This window comes from Lepidochelys olivacea (assembly GCF_965140295.1).
Source record: "Lepidochelys olivacea isolate rLepOli2 genome assembly, chromosome: 10".
Lineage (NCBI taxonomy): Eukaryota > Metazoa > Chordata > Testudines > Cheloniidae > Lepidochelys > Lepidochelys olivacea.
In genome coordinates this window covers 5,509,348-5,532,884 of record NC_140420.1, presented here as the reverse complement: position 1 = coordinate 5,532,884, position 23,537 = coordinate 5,509,348, and the positions used below count along the sequence as shown (strand labels likewise).

The window sequence follows — 23,537 nt, the reverse complement described above, 5'->3', positions numbered from 1 at the left end:
CCCCTGTTTCTTTGTAGCCACCATCTGATCAGTATGAATTTAATAATTCTGGCTGGAGCTGGATTCAAAGCAAGGCCATAGAGGTGAAAGGCCAATTACTAGTTCACTTAGCCACCTGTTTCCTTCCCTTTAGCTTGTATTTAATTTGTGTTGCTGAATACCTTTCCCTTCTGATAGTCAATGCTTTGAAAGTCTCTCCCCCCTTGCAAATAGAGCCAATTGCTTTATTTGCCTTGTTCACTTTGCGAGGGCTTGGGAGGAGGAATTGTCACTGGAGAAGGAATGTGGGCTCCAAAGGCGAAATTGGTCCCTTTTCCACTTAGTTTTGTGTAATGATTAAAGCTGGTTGGAAAAAAAAAAGCGGGGGAAATGCTTTCCTCCCAAAATCTACCCTCCCCGCTCTTTTTTTCTCTAGATTTGGAAATTCATCATTTTAACCATCTCTATTGGTGGTCTGTTTTCGCTTGGTGAACAACTGGGGAGATGTTTACTAAATTTGCCAATTAAAAAAAAATTTGAAACAACTTTAAATATATTTTGGAATGTCATTGAAATTAAAAACAAAATGCTACTCTAAGGTTTCTGTGCTGCACTGCTTTCTGTGGTTATCCTGATCATTTTTTCCCCCCAAAGAGGTGTTTCAGAACTGTACGTTGTGTGCTTATTCATCGGGGTGCTAGTAGACATTTTCTTATAGACTTCTAAGTTTGAATCATGTTTAAATTTCTCAATGAGAGCACAGGACACCACTCTTGGGATCCTCAGAACAATAATGGTTTGGACTGAAGTGGAAAGAGTTGGGTAAAATTGATTCTATGAAGGACCCATCTTTGGGCAGGGACCATCTTTTTGTTCTGTTTTGTATCTGTTTGTATTGCTATTTGTACAGCACCTAGCACAATGGGGGTCTTGTTCCATGACTGAGGCCGAGGTGCGACCGCCATAGAAATAACGCGACATTATTTTATTATTATTATTTATTTGTCAGGTGCTATTTCAAAGAGGCTTGACAATTTGGGCTTTCTTCCTTATTTCTTCCTTATCCTGGTATGGATTTGGTGATTTAACAACATATAATAAACAGCATTACTGGCTGGCATCTCATCCCCAGTGCGCACACATCCCAAACTCTCAAATTTTAATAAAAAATCCATGGAGACTGTTGGATAGAGAGTTGAAGACTGGCTGACAGAGCCTTTCAAAATACCTCGGGAGCTTGTGGAATCTCTGTCCCCGGAGATTTTTAAGAACAGGTTAGACAAACAGAAGTGTCAGAGATGGTTGAAATAATACTTTGTCCTGCCTCAGGGTAGGGCACAGGACTAGAGGGCCTATCAAGGTCCCTTCCAGTCCTACCTCTTTGTGATTCTACAATTCTGCATGATGGTGTCGTATTATTGTATTTAGAACATCAACGTATTTCGAAAGGGTCATAAAAACTGGGGTGGTTTAATATTGTTAGACGTGCTGCAGTCTGCAGAGTGGTATTTGCTTGTCATTTTATCCCCTAGCAACTGGAACCAGTTCTTCAATAAACGAAAGCTGACAAGGAACTGTAACATGTTAGTCTGTTCATTTGTCAGATGTAAACAGTAGATGCACTTGGAAATGCTTCTCTGCTTGTGAAAAGTAAGAGTGGTTGAGTGGTGAGGATATTGTCCCCTTGAAGAATGTTTACGAGCTCTGGGATAACTGATCAATTGATCTATCCTGTTTCTAAAAGCATATGTCACCTTGAACTGTGTAAGCACCATTTGGAAAAAAGAGCCGGGGGAGAGGAGAGGGCAGGAGAGGGGGCGGAATATCGCCAAACACAAGTGTTCAAAAATCATGAGATTGGTTTAAAAAGCATGTGATTTTTTTATTTTAGTGTATTTTTTTTTTAATTTGCCTGCTGGTTTCTGTGCCTTTAGGGTTCACGTATGCCACCGTTTTTCTGCAGGCATTAAGCACTCGTGTGTTTTGCTGAATAGGGATGAACTGCTGAATCTGGGCCTAAGATGGGTGATTTTCTTTTTTTCCCTTTGTTTAATTAAAACAAACAAAGCTACCAGGGAAAACCCTAGCCAACAGAGAGCCTTTAAAGCGTTAACATTGTAGATCTGACTGGCATGCACATGAATAAAGAAACTACGTCATGGTTAAAAACGCAAGCTACATTCTGACTTTAATTCTGAATTTAAGCCTTAACTCTGTATTCTGTAACTTTTCATGCTTTTGAGCCACATTTTCGTAGGTGCTATTAAAAATGTGCCAGCAAAATGTTGACATATTTTAATGTTGTTTCCCTCCAAAATTCTGTTCCTAGATCATTGTTTCTCTTTTTATTTTAACTTTCTATTGTAGCCAGTGTTTGTCTCCTTTGACTGCTGCCTAATTTTCACTCCACATATACATTCCTCATAAGGAGATATCTTTGGCCCCTGGCTAAATGAGAGAAGAGTAATTTCCATTCGTGGGGGGAAAGGGGGGCTAACGATGCTCTCCCGCGGATTCCTTTTCATTCCGGTTGTTTGCCTCTTCTCCCCACCTCCTAGAAGAGCATGATCAGGTTATGTCAGTGGCACCCCCAGTCTTTGCATGTTTGGGATCTGGGGACGGGAATTTGTTCCCATGCTTTGATCTGCATTATGGCGGCATAATGCACTGCAGCTGTGGCATATAGGCCCATTCAGTATAAATAGAGAAGGCTTGAAAATGGATTGGGAATTGGTAGCAGATTGAAAGAAATCCAGCAGACACGAAACTCCAGCAGATGTAAAGATTGGCATTTCTTCCCTCCCCCAGCTAAAATGGTCAATTAGAATCTCATCCTCTTCTTAAACTAGGGTTTTTTTTCTGATGCCCCCTCACCCCCATTTAAATCACTAGTCAGTGTTGCAGAAATTAATTTGGGTGCTAATGTAAAGGGTATAAACACATCCATAAGCCGACATGTCAGCCGCTGATGTTCCCATTAGTCAAGTGCTACTAATTAAGGACATGCTTTGTCAAACTTTCCTATCTGGCCATTTCTGCCTACCCTCTTGGTTTGATAAGTTAAGATGTTTTTGCTGCGGCGAGCGTTGAATGCTAGGTGCATGTGACTACAGAGGAATGGCCTAGACCAGGAAACCAAACCAGCCTGCCGGCAAAAGGCTATAAACCTAGGCTAAGATTTTGTACTATGCCTCATGGTAGGATGGCACAAAAAAGGCGTAGCCCAGGAGGAGGGGGAACAAAGATCACCTTTTTCACCTATCTGACTCTGGGTTGTTGCCCCTCTCTGGCTGCTTGTGGGCTGCTTTGCAGTGTGCAGCAGCTGAGAATTCCCAGAGCAAGGGGACTCACTTCCTGCCCTTGGTGTGCCCACTTCACCAGATCTTGCAAGCGGGCTTGCATAGGGCAGCCCATGGCTGGCAAGGAGATTTTATAGCCTTTGTATGGAACCACAGCTGCATGCAGAGGTTGTCGTGGGAGTGAAAATCTGCCCTATGATTTTTAAACACAGTGCAAATTGTCGACCTCTTGTCATGGTGCAAATAAAACATGCTTTGAATCTGAATTGTCTTGGTTGAATATTTTTAGCCGATAAATGACAAATAGAGGATCAAAAAGGAAGGTGATAAGAGCCTCATACAATGTCCCTGAACGTCCCTGTATTTCCATGCTTGCAGTTCGAAGGGAAGGCTATGGAAGTTCATGTGTACTAATACGATGCCGTCTTTCCATTCAGCACGGTGAGAGTTGGTGCAACGTTGACGACGTGTCGTACAGTGGCATTCCCATGCACCATCACAGTGTGACAGGGCCAGGTGTGCCCTGCCCTTTGTTTCACACAGCACGGATTTGAATATTGGTGGGCGAGCTCCATCAGTCTGATTGTTTGATGAAACAGCTCTTGCGTTTCAGTGCAAGTGAGATATTAACCTGTGTAGGGAATGTTGGGGCTTACTACACCGGTTAATTAAATGGAATAACTATTATGAAACACCAGCCGAGCTCACTGTAGCAGTAAAGAGTAACTATTATTAATGAGAATTTATGGCATTCCATGGCAATTTACACTGTTAGAAAGAAACACGTTCCTTTCCCCCAGAGATATTACATCTGAAGACTCAGATTTCTGTTGCATGGAGACCTGCATGGCCCAGAGATTGACACTGGAGTATCAGGGGCTGGGTTATGGCTCCTTTGGTTCTTAGGGTCAAGCTGTACTGGACTGGGTGCAGGATAGGGTGGTCCCTGCCCCAACACCCTTCCTACCTAAAAAGAAAGTTAAGGTTAACTTGAGTTGGTGTCACCTGGGTGTGTCAACTAACGTTAGCTGGTTCATGGGCAATCTGATTTGCACATTTAGTTCATCTAGCTGAGCTATTTGAATTTGAAGGCATAAAACCACCCCACACCCATAGTAAAGAGTTCCTTTTTTTTTTGCTTTTTTGCATACAGATACTGACCCAAGGTAGCAACATGAGAAACAGGACAGTCATGTCCTGTGGATAGTCACCTGGAATGGATTCAAAGCCGTGCATGCAAATGCACTAAGAGCATTTCACATTTCCGTCATGTGGCCTCCTACACATGGTGACAAGTGATCAGCCATAAAACCTCTTTTCTTTTTATGGGCTTTCCTTTTGTTTTTGTAGAAGGCCTGACAGCTCTTATTGCCTCTATACAAAGGCATTATTACATTAGCCATGCAAAACTTCCATTAGAGAAGCTGCACGAAACTCACCTGGTCCCTGCTTTGGTTTCAGACTTGCAACTCAGCCTAAATTTGTTGCAAGGGTCATGGGAACAGAGGAATTGCCATAGTGGATCAGACCAAAGGTCCATCTGTTCCAGTGTCCTCTCTCCAACAGTGGCCAGTGCAAAATGTTTCAATGGAAGGTGCCCACAGGTGCAGATTTGGGATAATCTCCCCCTATTTGAAGTCATTGTAACCTCTAATGGTTAGAGATCAGCTTAAGTTCTGAAGCATGTACTGTATACTTATATGGACAACAAGAAGATTCAATCTATTTTGGAATCTTTCAAATACTTTGGCATCAGTGTCTTACTGTGGCAATGAGTTCCACAGTCTAATTACATATTATATGTAAAAGTATTTCCTTTTATTGGCTTTGAATTTTGCCATCTTTTCATTTCTGTGAATGTACCCTGGTTCTTTTGTTAGAAAGGTTTACAGATCTTCCAGGTGTAGATGGGCCTGAGTTAGAACTTCAGATCCAAATGCTCCTCTGCTCCAGCCCAGACCAGAAATCAGATCAGAATACTTCAACTCTCTAGGTTGCACCAAACCTAAATCCCAGATTCAAAGATCCCTGTATGGGATCAGAGGCTTGCAACATGGACCTGTTTCTATTTTTCAGACAGTCTGGGGCCTGGAGAGAACACGGCCCAGTTTTAGCAAAAGTGAGGGACACTTGGAAGTTACGTACCAAAAAAGTATTTATTTCGTTCTCTTATATGATCCATTTATCCCAAGGGTTCCCATGAGTTCACAATGATACAAAGAAACAAAAAAGCAGAAAAGTTCAAGCTAGAAAAACATTCCATTCCATAACCTCATGTTAGATAAAGCAACTAGATTCCACACACAATGTGACTGACTGAGGCAGCGTGGTGCATTGGACAGGGTCAGGAGACCTGGGTTCTGTTCCCAGTTCTGCCACTGACCTGCTGTATGAGCTTGGGCACATCACTTGCCCTCTCTTTGACTTTTCTTCCACCCTCCCTTTGTCAGGCCTTGTCTACACCTGCGGCAGCCTGTAGGGCTCACAGTGGAGAGCTGCCAGGCCCTTTCCCTGCCGCCGCGCCCCTGACAGAGCCTTTCACTGCATTGAGAAAAGGCTCTGAAGCCTTTCTCTGCCACCTCCCCACTGTTGGAGCCTTTCCCTGGGGCAGGGAAAAGCTCCGTCAGCAGGACATGCTGCTACTGACAATCGCAGCATAGACACGGGAGGAACGGCTTAGATGCATGGAGAGCCATGTAGGTTCTGGTGTGTCTTTACTCATCTAACCAGTGCCTTATTGTCCATGCTGCTATTTATACCTGTGCTAGGCAGGCAGGCAGAGGATGTACTCTACACCGGTGGCTCTCAACCTTTCCAGACTACTGTACCCCTTTCAGGAGTCTGATTTGTCTTGCTTACCCCCAAGTTTCGTCTCACTTTAACAATTACTTGCTTCCAAAATCAGACATAAAAATACAAAAGTGTCCCAGCACACTATTACTGAAGAACTGCTGACTTTCCCATTTTTACCATATAATTATAAAATAAATCAAATGGAATATAAATATTGTCCTTACATTTCAGTGTATAGGGCAGTATAAACAAGTCATTGTCTATATGAAATTTTAGTTCGCACTGACTTTGCTAGTTCTTTTTATGTAGCCTGTTGTAAAACTAGGCAGATATCTAGAGGAGTTGATGTACCCCCAGAAGACCTCTGCGTACCCCCAGGGGTACATGTACCCTGGTTGAGAACCACTGCTCTGCACGCTGTCGTAAGTGTAGCTGTAGATTATAAGCTCTTTGGGGCAGGCAGGGATGTGTCTCACCAGGTGTCTGTATACCATTCATTCCCTATTTGGTGATATTTCTTGAATGGAGAAATTAATTTGGGGAATGATTGGGATGCTTTACATAGAGATAAGTTTTTTGCTTTTAGTGCCTGATCCAGCTCCCATTAAAGTCAGTGGAAAACTCAGAATGACTGATGTGGATATGATGTGGACCTTAAAAACTATCCATCTACTGAAAACAAGTAACTTCCCCTAAAAAGATCATTGGGCTTTTTACATATCTGAAAAAGAGATTTAACGTTGGCTGCTTTAAATGATCTTTTTTTTCCCTCTCCATCTTTGTGCTTTATATTAATGTTTTATTCAACTATATTTTGTTCAATGATTTATTGCAGGAGAGATTTTAACGTGTTTGTGTTCTCATAAGATACATGTTCTTATAGTCTCAGCTGGACAGTACAGCTTGATAACAGCCTGGACAAGGTAGGAGAGAAGGTCATCAAGATAGACTTTTTTTTTTAATATTATAGCATTCTTGGGCAGAGTCCTTTTAACTTCCTCTCTTCTCCACTGACAGGGCTGTCAGCCTATGAGACATCCTGTGAGATGGTATCAACATATCCTGTAATTTTAGTCACGATTTCAGAGAAGAGCTGCGTACAATAGTTAAGGAGATGAAGCCCTGTTTGTTGACAGGGAATCTGTCGGGTTTTTTTTATACAGTGCCCACTAAGAAAATAATGGAGAGGAAAGTGACAAACTGTCCTAATTTATAACCTACTTTAGTGTAAAATCACAAAGCGACAAACCTAGCAATGACCTTCACCAAACCAGCACTGGCTGTTCTTTCCCATCCTGTCTTAGTGATGTGACTTTGTGGTTTTCATGGTTTATCTTCCTCTTTTTGTCTGATTCGTGTGTGTGTGTGTGTGTGAGAGAGAGATGATGATCTTGAGCTGTATCAGCTTTGGCTAGAGTGTTTCTGGGATTCCCATCTCTCAGGCTGAGGGCACGAATGCATCTCCCTTTCTTCTTGCTCCCTCTCTTCCTAGTGGAGAATAAAATGAAAAGCTGCATTTGTTAATATTTATTATCATTATTATTCTGAACTTTGGGCAGCTCACGAAAGGGAGTCTTTAACTCCCTGCGCTTTGCAGTCTATTGGAATGTAATATTCGTCCTGCACCTGCTAAGCTTTGTTAATGCAGTCTTTTTGGCTACCAGTGAAAATAAAAATCTGTAAAAATACTAATGCAATAGGCCACATTGTCAACTGGAGTAAGCCTGTGTCACTTCATCAGCTTCGGACACCGATTTATGCTGGTTGAGAAGCTGGCCATTAGAACTGGAGCCTTAATTCCCTAAAATATTTAAATACATAGAACGTAATTTCCTTCCAGATACCCAGTCTTTTTCTTAAAACATGAAAAAAACCCTACTTCAGTGGTTTTCTCCTTCCCTTCCGATCTCATCACAGCGTGCCTAATTTTGCATGTGTGTTTAATGTTTTACTCCACTCTTAGTGAAGCGAATGGCCTGTATAGGCAGATGAGCCTCGAATTAAATTTTAATCTTTAAAGAGAAGAGTTTTAAAGTAACTGTGCTACATTAAGACTTACATTTCAGAAGTCAAGCCCAAGAACCATAACTGAGCGCCAAAATAGAAAGATCATTGTATAATTGCCTTGTTTGTAGAAGAATAAGAGGGGAGAAGGGTGGTAGTGAAATATGTCAAAAATCTGAATCTATCATTATTTTGCTGATGGATGAATGTTTGAGCAACTGTTTTTAACTAAGGTTCTTTTCATTTTCTATTTATTGTGCGGTTTTTGTAGCTGATGACCTAATGGCTTTTTCCCGACCTGAAGAATACCATGCCAGCTTCCTTAAAAGGGATTTTATTTGTGCAGATCTTTGATATTTTCGGGGGAGTTACGGGACAAACAATCTCCATGACTGTAAAACATCTAATATTTTTTAAAATGCTGTCCTAGCCACCACAGCGGGGCTATTCCACAGTTGACACTCACAAAATTTATAAGTATTTATAAGGTTGGTGAAGGGAAGGATCCAGGAAGGCTCTGCCTGTTTTGCTATCCCTTAAATTAAGATTGAATGATCCAGGGGTTCTCAAACTTTTTGTATTGGCAACCCCTTTCACACAGCAAGCCTATGACTGAGACCCCCTCCCCTTTATAAATTACAAATGGGGAGGTTAATTTTAATGTAACGGGGACTCGCGGCTGACAGCCCCCAGGCATAGCCAGGCTCGTGTTCCCCAAGTGGTCACCCACTTGTGACCCCCTGTTTGAGAATCCCTAACTGTAGCATGAATGTACTCATATATGTCATACTCTCAAACTGTGTCTTTATAAATGGCCATCCAGGAATTGCAAACAATTCGGGTAGGCGGTGATGCACTTTAGTTAGTACCGGATGAAGATACTTAGGCAAAGGTTTCTGAAAAGCACTAGTGATTTTGGGTGCCTCAGGTTTTTGGGTGCCCAACTTGAGATGCCTTCAAGGAGCCTGACTTCTAGAAAGTGCTGAGCACCCACCCCTGGGGTAATCAGGTCCCTTCTGAGTGTATGAAATTGGACACCAAAAATCACTAGACATTTGTGGAAAACTTTGGCCTCAATGTTTTGTATTGCAAAGGCAAAAACTTCAGCATGCCCTCATCTCTGCCATCCCTGAGCACGGGTTGGTAGAGGAAATTAATGAATTTTTTCTACTAAAGAAAGAGGGAAATTTTTAATTTAGGTAACCTAGGAAGGTAGGCAAATCTCCCCTAATTGTATACAGACCATAGAGCTTGTCTCAACCTTTTGACTAGTGAAGCTTTCCTCAATTTGGGATATTGTGATCCTAATCAGAGACCTTTAACCATACATCAAAGCAGACTCTCCTAATCTGCATACCTTCAGGCTGGCATGGCTTGATTGCATGGTTTCCTGCTAACAGACTCATCTCTGGCCAGGTGTCTTTCCCGCTGTGGACGACTGATTCCTTTTTAGTCTTCATCGCTGAGGCAAAGAAATTTAATCCTAATATTACTGCCAGCCATGGAATGGACCCGCTGATTTGGAAATGTCACTCTGCTGTGGCCGTGAAATATCAGTGCACAGCAACCTCTGATACCTGCTTATTTCACTGCCAACCTCTAACCTAAGGTAGAGTAGACCTGTCATTAGTGTATCCATCTGCATTTAAGCCTGTCAGCTTCCTTCCCCTTCTCTTCTTTTGTTTCCCTAATTACTTTGATTACATCAGCATATCCAGCCTGGGTCCTCTGTTTGGTTCCTAAGGCAGCATGAATTGTCTGCTCGGTCTGCTTTAATATGGATCTTATGGTAGGAGGCAAAGGTGGGCCTCAGTCGCGGGAGGTAGAGAGAGAGAGTTGGCTCTGGGTCTCGAACTCCAGAGTCGGAGTGCTTTCAGCTTTGGAGGTAGCTCTTCAGCTCCTTACAGAGAGAGGCCCTAATTTTTTCATGGTTGCTCTGATCTTTCTCCTGTCCTTTCCACCCCCTGCAGCAGGGCTTGTTGGGGGCAGAGGGCCGTGGTAACCAGTCTTTGGAGCCATTCAGCAGCTTGTGAGTGGGAAGCCCTCCCAGCTTATCCCAGCCCTTACAGGGTTTGTCTGTGGCCCATGCCAGCTGACTTGGGTTCGTGGGGCTTGGGCAAAGAGGCTGTTCAGCTGTGGTGTAGACATTCTTTCTGGGGCTGCAGCCTGAGCTCTGGGACCCTCCCGCCTTGCAGGGCCAGCTGTGGGTTTTTAAACATACCCACAGAGGTGCCCAGGCTGCTCCCTGGGCTAAGCACTGGGTCCCTTGGCTCCTGTGTTTTAGACAGTTGCTGTCATTACTCTTGTTAGTATTTGTATTGCGGTAGGGTTGGGGCCTCTAATCAGGGGTCTGAGGCCCATTGTGCTAGGCACACAATGAAACGGGGGGGACCCTACCTTAAGGGGCTTACCGTCTGTCTAAGCAAGTCACCAGATAGATAATAAATAACAGCATTTTGCAGCCTGGCTTTTCCTGTCTTGTGTTCCATCCTCCTCAGCATAAGGGCTGGCATGACAGATGTGGGGGGTGCTGCTGCACCCCATGGCTTGAAGTGGATTCCATTATATACGGGGTTTACAGGTCGATGCAATGACTCTCAGCACCCCCACTCTAAAACCTGTCCACCTCGGAGACAAGTGCACATATCCCCCTGTGTTGCTGTTGATAAGAGAGTATTCTCAGAGATCCGAAACGCTTGGCAATGTACCCCCGCCTTTTCTGCGGTACAGGTGCTGTAATGTGAGACCTGCATTGGCTGGCTTACCCTTAGTGTGTGTGTGTGTGTGTGTGTGTGTGTGTTACCTTATCACCTCAGATCCCTTCATGAACCTGTAAGGTGCTGAACATCCTCAGCCCCACAGGAGGATCAAATGCCGGGAGAGTCTCTCAGTTTGATCTCAGATAAGAAGTGTTTCGGTTCCCTTGACAAATGGCATGCTTTTATCTATCCATTCAGGCATGTATCCCCGTGATATCTTCTGCCACATTTTAAATGATGTGTCACTTTCCAGTGAGATTTATACGTCAAATTATTTTAAATAAACAGAAAATGGAAAGTGTCTGTTGCCTAGAAACTATTTTTCTCAGTACTCTGGCATTTGCCATGTTCTCTAAAGTATAATAAATGAAAGCTTGGGCGCAGAAGTAGGGTGGCTTTTAAAAGAAGTTATTCATTGAAATCTGTTGTTTTCCTCTGTTAATGTGTGGTTCTCTCCCTGTGGCTTAACTGTAGCATGACATATTGAGGTATTATCTTGAAGAGTAAAAGAAAAGAAACCTTTGTTTTGGGCTTTTTTCTTACAGGGGTTGATTAAAATCCGAGGTGATCGCTGCTGGAGAGAGTTGACCTGTATGGATTATCATTATGAGGTGAGCGCTCTGAACACCACTAGTTGCCTGTCCGCTTTACCTTGTTAGTAATTCTCTTTTTCCGGACATCTTTTCTCTCTTTCACCAGCTGGGTTGCAGTTGCTCTCTTACCCCACCCCACCGTTGTAATCTGAGGAGCTTCTGATAACTTCATCAATATCAATGAGCCATGCAACTTTTTCCCATCCAATAAACCCATGAGCCCTCTTCCTCCTAGCCCTCTCTCACTGGTATGAGTTAGGACTAACATCACGGGACTCAGCCAGATTACTCCCTGTGTGAAAATGGTGCAAGAAGAGACGTTGGCCCTTAATATCCAATTAAGTCCTGACTTTCATTTTCTGACTTTTACAAGTTTTTTTTTTTGTTTGCTTTAATCAGAACTTGCTTTAAAGATATAAACACAATTTTGTCATCTTGTGACACAGTGAAGGTTTTGACAAGCCTTTATAATGAGTGAGCAAAGGTTTATTATACCTGAAAGGACCAATCAGTGAGCTTAGGATTTGGGGAGAGCCAGCTGCAATCCTATTATATAGTTGACACCGATGCACCAAAGCAGTGCTAGATGAATGGGATCTGAAACTTGGTAGTCCACATCAGGTAGATAGGAAGCCTGCTAGTTCGCTCGTCCTTTTTTAGCATTTCAAGGTAGGGCCTTTATCACGTTCATCCAGGGCTAAGACTTTCAAAAATGACGAGTGATAGTTAATGTCTCAGTGTTTGGGTGTTCAGGCTGAGACACCTTAAATGGTTTGATTTTCAGAAGGTGGGTGCTTTCTGTTTACTCTTCCAAAATACAGATGTATTTGAGCAGAAATTGGGCGTAGAAACAAAGTGTGATCAAAGACGTTGAGCAGGAATCATTAAGTTCTCACTCCATGTACTTTTCTCTTGCCTTTTGAAATCCATTTCAGTGATTTGTTTTCACGTTGGTAATAAATAGCTGTTTGTATTCTGGCTCCGGGCATTATTACCCTTTAGATTGCAGAGAGATGTAGCAACACCATCCTGCATTCTTGTGGTCATGATTTGGTCTTTGCATTTGTATGTGCCTGGGATTACAAAAAGAGATACCCGTGAAGGTAAGCTGGTCAAATAACCTTGGTCGGTTGGCTGCATAATCAAGGAAACTGCTGGGGTAGCATTCTTTTCTTCTTGGTATCTAATAAAACTGATAATATATTGTTAAATATGTGTTAAATCTATTGTTTATAATACATTTTTCTACCTGCTTAGCCGTGGAGCACATTGCACCTGTTTGCTCAAGTTTGCAATGCTCCCATTTGATTTCCTGGTTCAGGTTCTGATGTTGGCTTTGCCCCATGTCGTCTCGAGGATTTCAGAGATCTGCATCTTTGCACTTTAATCCAACAATTGAGCTGAGGTGGGATACTGAGTCTGACAATCCCTACATCTGGGGAGACAGTTTCAGTGGACCATCATCTCTGGAAATCATGACCTCTTCCACTGAAGGTCTGGTAGAACCTGAGTCTTCAGAATGCGTTGCAAGATGTATGCATGCCTTATTTTTATTTTTATTTTCCTCTCTGGAGGGGTAAGCTCAACAGGGAGAGTAATAATAAGTTGGAAAGTTCTTTCAGTACCTCCCTCCCCCACCATTTAAGACAAGGGACTCCACACAGTAAAAGGGGTCCATCCACTCACTCCAATCCTATTGAGGGATCAGGGGCCTTAAATTCCACAGTATGAAAAATAAAACAAAAGGTCACCAGTATCTGAAGCCTTTTACTTTCTGCTCTTGTAAGTTAGTTAAAAGTGGCTTAATTTCTTTTTTGGGGTTTATGAGTGTTAGTCCAAAATGTAGAATTTTCATTTTTGCTGTTTAAAATAAATAAATACCAAAAAGAAGCAAAGTTGGGGAGTTGCTTTGAAAGGCACTTTTGCGCATGTGTAGCTCATGACTACGTTATACAATTACTGCTATTCAGCTGTAGGCATCAAAGGAATTCAGAAGTGTGTGCTCTCTGAATGTATATTGCGGACATCTAGAGTACAGATTTCAGACACAAAGACCCTTGAATACTAGAGTTTTTAATCATAATATAGTTGCAGCCATGGTAAAATGTCCCTAGCTGCCTACTTCATTTTGAATGAATAGCAAGCATGCCCCTCTGTTCTGTATGCTTTTCTACACCTGGGAATAGTCAAAGGAAAGCCAATCCATAGCGGAGATAATTGGAATTCCATCAGCAGCTCCCTCAGGTGACCCTAACCTATAACAATCATCCTGCAGAATGCTATGATTTTTTAAATCAAAACCAGAATCAGCTTTGTAGCCCAGAAAGTTAATTAAAATCACTCCTGTCATATCCATAATGCGGGATTCCAAACCTGCAGAAGTCATCAGGAACAGGAGCACAAAGAAGATAACATTATCAATATCAATTATTTAAATCCACAGCAGCAACTGCAATGAAAGGAGAAGAAAGAGATCAAACCTTGGCAATAGTAGATAAAACTCCACAATACACCTGTAGATTAAATTTGACACACACAGGCTCTCCTCGTTACGTATGTGGTAGAAATGGTTTGACAAAACTCTCCTCAGGCAGGCAGCACTAATTGGAAAGGAACACACACTATTTCATTGTTTCCTATGTATTCCGTATTTTGGATGAGACATAAAAGCACAGCCCTGATGGTTTGGGGGTCATTGAAGCTTTAAGGCTTGGTGGTACTCAGATTATTGGGGGTGGGGTAGTCAGTTCCAGTACAGGCAAAATTTCTGTTTGATTAGTTGATCATGGGCAGTTTTGTAGAGGGGATGTAGCCATGTAAAGCCTTCATGTACTATATGTAATGTTGGGTATAAGCCCATTTAAGAGGACAGATGAACAAATTGCCACTGGACGCAAGACTCTTCTTCTCTGAGGTGGTTCCATAGCCAAGCTCTTCTGCATCCACCTTTATCCCTAGCTTCCACCATTGATATCTCCCAGCAGGTGAGATCAGTAGAAAAACCATGTCCTTCCCACTCCCTTGACCAAATTATTTCATGCATACCTGCCAGCTGCTACCCTTTATAGCACCATAGTTACCAATAACCTGACTCTGCAATGAAGTGAGAGTAAGAGAGGGAGAACGCTGCTTACAGAATCGTAATACAGAATCCATCTAAACAGTGGGAGGAAAAAAGAAGGAGAAACAGGCTGTAGCTGAAGATGTCTCTGGAAGGGAGGAAATTATTCAGGAGGCTGCTTGTGATTAGAATGATAAAACTGGGTAATGGACCAACTTTCAAATGGACATGGGCCAAATTTTAGTCTGCAGTGATGTATTGTTTGCTCTCATATTCCAATCCGATACTCCAATCCAACATCTACATGTGCTCACTTGCCAAGAGAATTAATGAAAACACATGGCCCCCATCTCTTACATATTGAGCATACACTGTACTATTTATTTGCAGTAGAACCAGCAGCTACGCTCATGGAAAATAACATATTTCCACTTTTGTCGGAAATCATGTATAAAATAACAGGTTGTTATGGCTTCGGTAATTAAACAGAGAGCATATTTTTTGCCCCACTTTGCCCCTCTTGGGCCTTAACCCAAGACTTGATGGAGATCTGTTCCTCTAGTTAAGGCTCTTTGTTTGGAAGGCTTATGACCCTTACATTTGTGTAATTTAGAGAGGGAAATGTCAGAATGCATAGTTTATACGGACATGATATTTTCCAGTCTTCACTTGTTGCTACATCATCTCGTAAGGAGGTACGGAGGAATAGATTTATTCAAGTAGGTGTAGAAGATGATGTAAAAAGATACTAGCAAAGATGAGCAATTTAGATTTACATTTGATTTCCCTTGCTGCTGTAATATAGGAGCCAGGAATCCTAAATTCTAATCCCAGCTCCTCCAGTGAGTTACTGTGTCACCTGGAGCAAGTTGTTTAACCACTCTTTGCCTTGGTTTCTCCATTTGTAGAAGGACAGGTAATTTGTGTTCCGAAGGTGGTGCTGTGATTGGATATGACAAAGGGGAATTATGGTGGTTAATTAGTTAAAGGCTTATACAGAGCTTTGAAAAGGCCAGAGAACCAAAGCTAGGCACATACTTTTGCACAATCGGGCATGCACAAAGTCCGTGTGTACAAGCTGCCAGTCAGGTGAACCTGCACATCAGGTATTAGCACACACAAGTTAACCTGTGAAACGATATGCACATAATTGCATTAGCAGACCTAGCTTTGAAAGTTTGCTTCTGCTTTATTATTATTCATGCTTGCAGCAGTTCTAGCACTGACTGCTGTGGTTAGATTAATTTTGCATTGAGGGTTGCTTTCTTTCTTTTTCTTTCTCTGTTTCTGTTTTTTTTTTTAAAGAAATCCTTTTGCTGCTTTTGAATTGCATTCAGTTAAACATATTTACTGTGCTCTTAACATGGATGGAGATGGCTTCTGAGTGTATTACTGTTTGTTCTTATTTTTTATTAACCACTTATCTACTGTGTACACAAGGGTAGACAAAAGAGAGCTGGATTCTGCTCCCACCGAAGTCCATGGCATCACTCCCCATCAATCCAGCTGATGCAGAAGCAAACCCAAGGAGCTAGGCCATGGGGCAGATTCTCCACCCTGCTGTGATCCCTTTGTATTGCTTAGGAGCAGTGACTGGCCACATCCTCCCAGCTGGAGCGGGGGAGTCCCTAGTGAGTATGGAGCTAACAAACCTGCCTCCTGCGCCACCCTCCCTCTGGGGAAGGGGGGGGAGGAGGGGCAGGAGCATTGCCGGTTTGTGCTCAGCTTGGGTCTATTCCTGGAGTGCACCCAGCCTGGGGACTGTTGCCAGCTGGCACAGGTCAGAGCATCCTTCTAGATTGCTCTCACGTGCACTGGGATAGAGGGTCAGGCAGAGAATCAGGGAGCCGTAACCAGCTCTCCCAGTGGTCCCTTCCCATCCCCTGCTTTGCCAGACTTATACTCAACAAAGCAAAGGATCTGGCCCATTGTCTGCTGGTTCTGTGTATGCAGCATAAGCACAGTGCCTTTACGTGCACTGTACGGGTAAATCCATGCACAGCACCCATATTTAAAATCTCCATGCAAAGACGCAGATATCCAAACCTGCGCTCTCGTTTTGTGGAACACCTTGTAGCCATATGTCCTGGCACGTGAAAGGTTTGAGTGGCATGGGGGGATTTGCATATGTAAACTCAAATCTACTCCAAACAGAGCCTGTGTTTTTGGTTTCCAGCATTAGTCTCAGTGGAATAAGATAATGAGGTAATCTTAGAAGGGAGAAAGTCCGATTTGATTACACTTATCCTGTCTCTTGTGGGCCAGTGCAAGACGGTTCCCTTTGGTCTGTGTTCCGGTGATGTGTTTTGTGGTGATTGTCAGTGCATTGTAGTTTTTTGATTACACTGTCACTTATTACAATTGACATGGAAAGATGCCTTGCAAAATTGCCTGCTTTAAAAATTATCATCTTTATTAAGTGTAACCATCCTCTCCCTGACTGACTCGTAACTGTCATTTCAAGTCTGCAAAGTCACACGAATGATACTTGGCATTTGACTACAGAAATGAGCGGATCGTTTCAGCAGCTACGATGCACTGCTCCATCTAAGCTTCGTTTTCGTGACTGGTTAACCCACCTTGTGTCTCACAAATACCACAGATGCAGCAATTCCTCAGTTGGAGAGAGACTAGGAAATGAAGGAGAAATCGCTATCACTGTCAGAACAAGAAAGAAAGATGATCCATAACTTTCCACAGCCCTAAAAGTACAATGTGTGTAAGCACAGAGGGTGAAATTTACAGAGCATAAGCCCAAGATTTGTGCAGCACATTAAGTACCATTTATGCCCTATTTGAGGATCTTACAGTGGGATTTAAGTCTGTGTGCTGACCCGCAAGACAAGGGTGAATGTCAGCCATAGTACAGAAGAAATATACAGGACACAAGTCATCTGTCTGAAGACATCTCTTTTGTTTAAAACTGTGCATCAAGATTTAAGGACAAAATACCTAGGACTCTAATAGCAGAAGGTGCAGGTTGAGGTGTCCTGCTGTGTAATAGGATGGGAATAACAAGGGATACTGCAGGTCAGGATTGAGGTTCCTTTGCAGAATTACGGGGGTATGGATAGTATATCTCTTTCCTTACATAAAAGTTTCACCATAAACACACATAATAATAATCTAAGAATATAATACTTTGCCCTTCTATGGTACCTTCAATCCAAGAATCTCAGAGTCCTTTACATCCATTGCTGAATTAAGCTTCGTGATCCCTTGTGAAGTAGGCAAGTTTACAGCTGGGGAAACTGAGGCACAGAACTGTTAAGAGACTTGCCCAAGGACACAGAAAGCCTGTGGCCAAAACTCCTGAGATCCTTTTCCCTTTCCAGAAGACCATCTTTCTAGCATGGCATTTTGCTATTGTCTGGCCACTCATAAATGCTCAGCATGCCTTAATTATTTTTTAAACTGGAAACACAAGAAGCATTTAGTTTTAAGATGTGTAGAGAGTCACATTAACTTTGCCAAACAGGTATTGGAAGAGAAATAAGTGAGTCATGCTCTAGGCCTTCTTAGTTTGACAGTGCTCTTGGGAAAAGCTTTGTCGTTCCTTACACTAGATACTGCACAGAACATAAGAGGTCACTTCTTCCAGGTTCTACAAATTGTTGCTAATTATTCTATAACCATTTTTTTAAACAGATCCCATCAATCAGCACTTTAACCTTTTGCATACAGCAGATCTCCACTTCATACAAAAGCCCTGTCCAGAGTACAGTATCTTTTGTTCCTAATTATGTGCTTGCTGACCGATCGCCATGCTGATAAAGATGAGACGGAAGCTTGCTGGTTAGTTCCAGTTTGTTTCTTTAACTGCCTCTTGCTTTCCTTTTTCTCCTGGAGAAGTCATCATTAGACTTTTAGTCTACCTCTGTCAAACGTTTTATGCACTAGTAAGTAATTAAAAACTCTTTACCTAGCAATTAATTTTGGTGGGATGGCAAATTATCTGTCTGTCACCACTAGTGTCTTGGGATAGATTATAGTCTAAGCAGCTCTATCCTGATGGGGACTCAGATGTTTCTGAGGCTTAGATAAACTAGGAGTCAGACCACCAATCCAAAGCATCTTTTTTAGTTACAGGTTAATGGGAATTAAGAGGAGCTGGAACAGAGTGGAAATAAGAAAGAGGAGAATTTAAAATACATTTCTGGGCATGGTGCTGTACAAGGGGTCAATGGGATGCCTTCAGTTTCCTCAACTGTGGGATACTTTTCCAGGAAGGAGGCTTGTTGGGAAGAGATGGGGTCCGCCTGACCAAGAACTAGCCAGCCTAGTGAGTAGGGTTTTAAACTAGGTTCAAAGGGGGTGGGCATGGGCGGCGCATGAGCTGCTGGCTGTGGGAGGCTAGCCCCCAGTCCTGCCCCTTCTGCCTGAGGCCATGCCCCTGCCGGAGCCCAGAGGCCCCCCCCCCCCAGCAGCCACCAGACCCTGCCCCAGAGTGCCGAGATGGGGGCTGTGTGGCCCCAGTTCTAGAGCGCCAGGAGGGCGAGCAGCATGGCCCCAGCCCAAACCAGGGCCACCACACAGGGGGCCTGGAGGCAGAGCATGGGTGAGGCTATGCCTGGCTGTTTGGGGAGGCACAGCCTTCCCCAGCCTATGATTCCCGCTGCCCATGGGGGTGGGTGACAAAAGCCCACAGGTAAGCATTAAAAAGGAGACTTGAGAGAGCTAGAAGTTGGGGGAGAACATGGAAAATTACAATAGGGTCATAGGAGCCACAAGAGGAAAATCAGTGGGGGAATCTGCTCAGCATCTCAGATGTCCATACACAAACACAAGGCATATTGGGATTAAACAGAAAGAACTAGAAGTTTTAGTACATAAACTAAATTATGACTTAATTGATGTCTCAGAGATTTAGTGAGATAAATCTCATGACTGGAATGTTGATGTAGAGGGGTATAGCTTGTTTAAGCAGGAAAATAAGGGAGGAAGTGTCACTTTACACATCAAGACTATATATACATGTTCCAATGTTCAGAAGGAGGTGGGAGGCAGACCAGTTGAAAGTCTCTGGGTAAAGATAAAAGGGGAAAAAGTAGGAGTGATGTCATGGGAGGGTTCTACTGTAGACCACCAAATCAGGAAGAAGAGGTCGGTGAGGCATTTCTAGGACAAATAACAGAAATATCCAAAACACAGGACCTGGTAATAATGAGGGATCTTAACTACCCAGACATCTGTTGGAAAAGTAATACAGCAAAACACAAAATCTCCCATAAGTTCTCAAAATGTATTGGAGTCAACTTTTTGTTTCAGAAAGTGGAGGAAATGACTAGGGGCCAGCTATTTTAGACTTGATTATAACCAGCGGGGAGGAATTGGTTGTGAATCTGAAGGTGGAAGGCAGTTCAGGTGAAAGTGATCACGAAATGATGGACTTCATGATTCTAAGGAAAGGAAGGAGTGAAAGCAGCAGAATAAGGACAACGGATTTCAAAAAAGCAGATTTCAACAAACTCAGGAGAACTGGTAGGTAAGGACCCATAGGAAGAAAATCTAAGGGATAAAGGACTTCGGGAGAGCTGGCAGTTTCTTAAAGAGACAATAGTAAGGACACAACTGCCAACTATCCGATACAAAGGAAAGATAGGAAGAAAAGTAAGAGCCCAATATGGCACATCAGGAGCTCTTTAATGACCTGACAATCAAAAAGGAATCCTACAAAAAGTGGAAACATGGATGAAATGCTAAGGAGGAGTACAAAAGAACTGCATGAGCATATAGGGACAAAATCAGAAAGGCTAAGGCACAAAATGAGTTACTCAGGGACATAAAAGGCAATAAGAAGAGGTTCTTTCAATACATTAGGAGCAAGAGAAAGATGAAGGAAAGTGTGGTTATTAGGGGGAAGGAGAGCTTAATGACTGATGATATGAAGAAGACTCAGGTGTTCAATGCCCTATTTTGATTCAGTCTTCACTAACGAGATTAATAGTGACCAGATACTCAACACAGTTAATATTAACAACAAGGGGGGAAGGAATGCAGGCCAGAATAGGAAAAAATCAGGTTAAAGAGTGTGTTTTTTATATAAGTTAGATATATTCAAGTTGGCAGCGCCTGATGAAATTCATCAGAATGTACTTAAAGAACTAGCTGAAACAATCTCGTAACCGTTAGCAATTATCTTCAAGAACTCATGGCAGATAGGTGAGGTGCCAGAGGATTAGAGAAGGGCAAATCTACTACCTGTGTTTAAAATGGGAGCTAAGAGGACCCAGAGGATTATGGAGGAGTCATCCTAACTTCAACACCTGAAAATACACCAGAACAAATAATTAAACAATCAGTTTGTAAGCACCAAGAGGATAATAGGGTTAAAGGGAATAGCCAGCATGGATTTGTCAAGAATACATCAACCTAATGTCCTTCTTTGACAGTATTAGTGGTGTAGTGAATAGAGGGGAAGCAGTAGATGTGATATATATTGATTTTTAGTAAGGCTTTTGACACAGTCCTACATGCCATTCTCATAAGCAAACTAGGGAAATGTGGCCTAGATGAAATTACTATGAGGTGGGTGCACAACTGGTTGAAAGACCATAGTCAAAGAGTAGTTAGCAATGGTTTGCTGTCAACTGGCAGGATGTATCAAATGGGGTCCCACAGGAGCCAGTCCTGGTCTGATAGTGTTCAATATTTTCATTAATGTCTAGGATAATGGAGTAGAAAGTGTGTGTTTACATTTTCAGATGACACCAAGTTGGGAGAGGTTGCAGGCTTTTAGGAGGACAAGACTAGAATTCAAAATGACCTTGACAAATTGGAGACTTGATCTGTAATCAATAAGATGAAATTCAATAAAGACAAGTGCAAAGTACTACACTTAAGAGGGAAAAATCAAATGCACATCTACAAAATGGGGAATAACTGGCCAAGTAGTTGTACTGCTGAAAAAGATCCCGGGGCTATAGGGGATCACTAATTGAATAAGTCAGCAATGTGGTACAATGGCGAAAAAGACTAATATTCTGGAGTGTATTAACAAGAGTGTTGTTTGTAAGAGTGGGAAGTGGTTGTCCTGCTTGACTCAACACTGGTGAGGCCACAGCTGGAGTCCTGTGTCCAGTTCTGGGCACCACGTTTTAGGAAAGAGGTGGACAAATTGGAGAGAGTCCAGAAGAGAGCAACAAAAATAATCAACGGTTTAGAAAACCCGACGTACAAGGAAAGTTTAAAAGAAGTGGGCATGTTCAGTCTTGAGAAAAAGACGACTGCGGTGGGGAGAGCCAATAAGTCTTCCAGTATGTTAAGGGCTGTTATGAAGAGGACGGGGATCAATTGTTCTCCATGTTCAGTGGAGGTAGGACAAGAAGCAATGGACTTAATCTGAAGCAAGGGAGATTTAGGTTAGATATTCAGAAAATCTGTCTAACTATAATGGTGGTTAAGCTCTGGAATGGGCTTTCAAGGGAAGTTGTGGAATCCCCATCAGAGGTTTTTTATGAACAGGTTGGACAAACACCTGTTGGGGATGGTCTAGGTTTGCTGGACTTGATGACCTCTCAGGGTCCGTTCAAGACTCCTTAGAATCATAGAAATGTTGGGCTGGAAGAGTTTTTAAAAATATTATAAAACATTTATGCAGTTCTGTATATTTACAAACATGGCACTCTACAGACTTCATCTCTACTCTGAAGACAAAATTCAGTCCAAATAGGATTGATGATCAAGTTAGTAAATTATTAAAGCTAATAAACACCATTCTCAAGCTCTTACTTCAGTTTGAAGGATCATGTCTTGGGAAGAAAATGACTATGTGGATGCCAAAGTAATGTAAGCAAAGCTTTCTGAGAATAACTCATTCCAGCTAAAGAGCCAGGCCTTCAACTTGAGCTAGACATAGTACTGAAAACGAACAAGAACCTCTAAAACCTTGCTAGAAAAGTGCAGCTCAATATCTGTTTGTTGCTATCTTCCTTGGTTATGGTTAGGAAAAAATGCTTTTCTTAATGGATAGATTTCCCAGCCCTTTGCATACAGAGTCTGTGATCACATGCACCTCTCCTGGCACAGGTTGTATCAAAGCGAAATGGAAAAAGATAGTTAGAGCCCCATGATAAAATATCGACAGCCCATTAGTAACCAATTACGCTCATGTCCCCAGCACTTTGCAAGACAATGACATTAAAATTGATTGGCTGAGAATAATATATATGTGATCTTTGTATTTCTTTAGGGCCAGAGTTCAGTGAAACAACACCCCACCCATGACAGAGAAGAGGATGACGGACATTGTACCTAATTGTAAAGGAAAGAAGTAGTTTAGGGGTTAGGCATCAGATCAAATGAAAAACATAAAAGTCCACTAGATGCTTAGACTTGTGGCTGAAGAAGTAGGCACCATAAATGAAGAGGTGTAGAAAATTCCGCGTAGAGTATGCTTGAAGTACTGTATTTGTGACATGGTCACATGAAGGAGAGCAAATCAAAACATGTCTCTCTTGCTTTCAGTTCTGATTGTGCCACATGGAATCAAATTGCAGTAACTGGATGTTGTAAAGGTCAGGGCTGCTTCAGAAGTAAAATGCAGAAATAGACAAATTCTTAGTTAATGTTGAAATTGGGAAACCAGGAAAATGTGATGGTCTGATGATAACACAAGATCCAGATCCAAACCAAGGCTACTGTTGTGAGGCTTTTTGGTCGCAATTTTTTGCTATCTAACTCAAGTGATGCCAAACCAAAAGGTATTTGTAATTCTTTGAAATCATCACCATCACGCATGTCTTGTTGCAATTGAAACGTAAGTTGTGTGTGCAGATTTTCCCAGGGAAACAATAGCGTGACAATTTTTGCTAAAATTGGAGGTGATTTTTACAGTGGTGGGCAAATTTTTGTGTTGTCTGAGGGTGGTTGTGGAAGACGATGGTTATATAAAGCAAATGCAGAAATGCATTCTTAAAGGGACAGTATGCAGAGCGAAAGAAAAATAGCTTGGATGGGAGTGCATGCCATTAAGCAGGGCTGGTAATCAGTAACAATCGAAATGGAATGATAAAAAACGGAGTGAGATTTCAGATGCATCATCCCAACA

The 23,537-nt window shown here is 42.4% G+C and overlaps 1 protein-coding gene across 2 annotated transcripts in view; it reads left to right on the top strand.

Annotated features, from left to right (window-relative positions):
• Positions 1 to 23,537, top strand: part of LMF1 (lipase maturation factor 1) — a 362,817-nt gene that overhangs the window by 157,593 nt on the left and 181,687 nt on the right. For both annotated transcript variants that reach the window (XM_084641519.1, XM_084641520.1), the window contains exon 5: positions 11,380 to 11,445. In XM_084641519.1, coding sequence (XP_084497645.1) covers positions 11,380 to 11,445 — 66 coding nt within the window. The remainder of the gene's footprint in view (positions 1 to 11,379; positions 11,446 to 23,537) is intronic.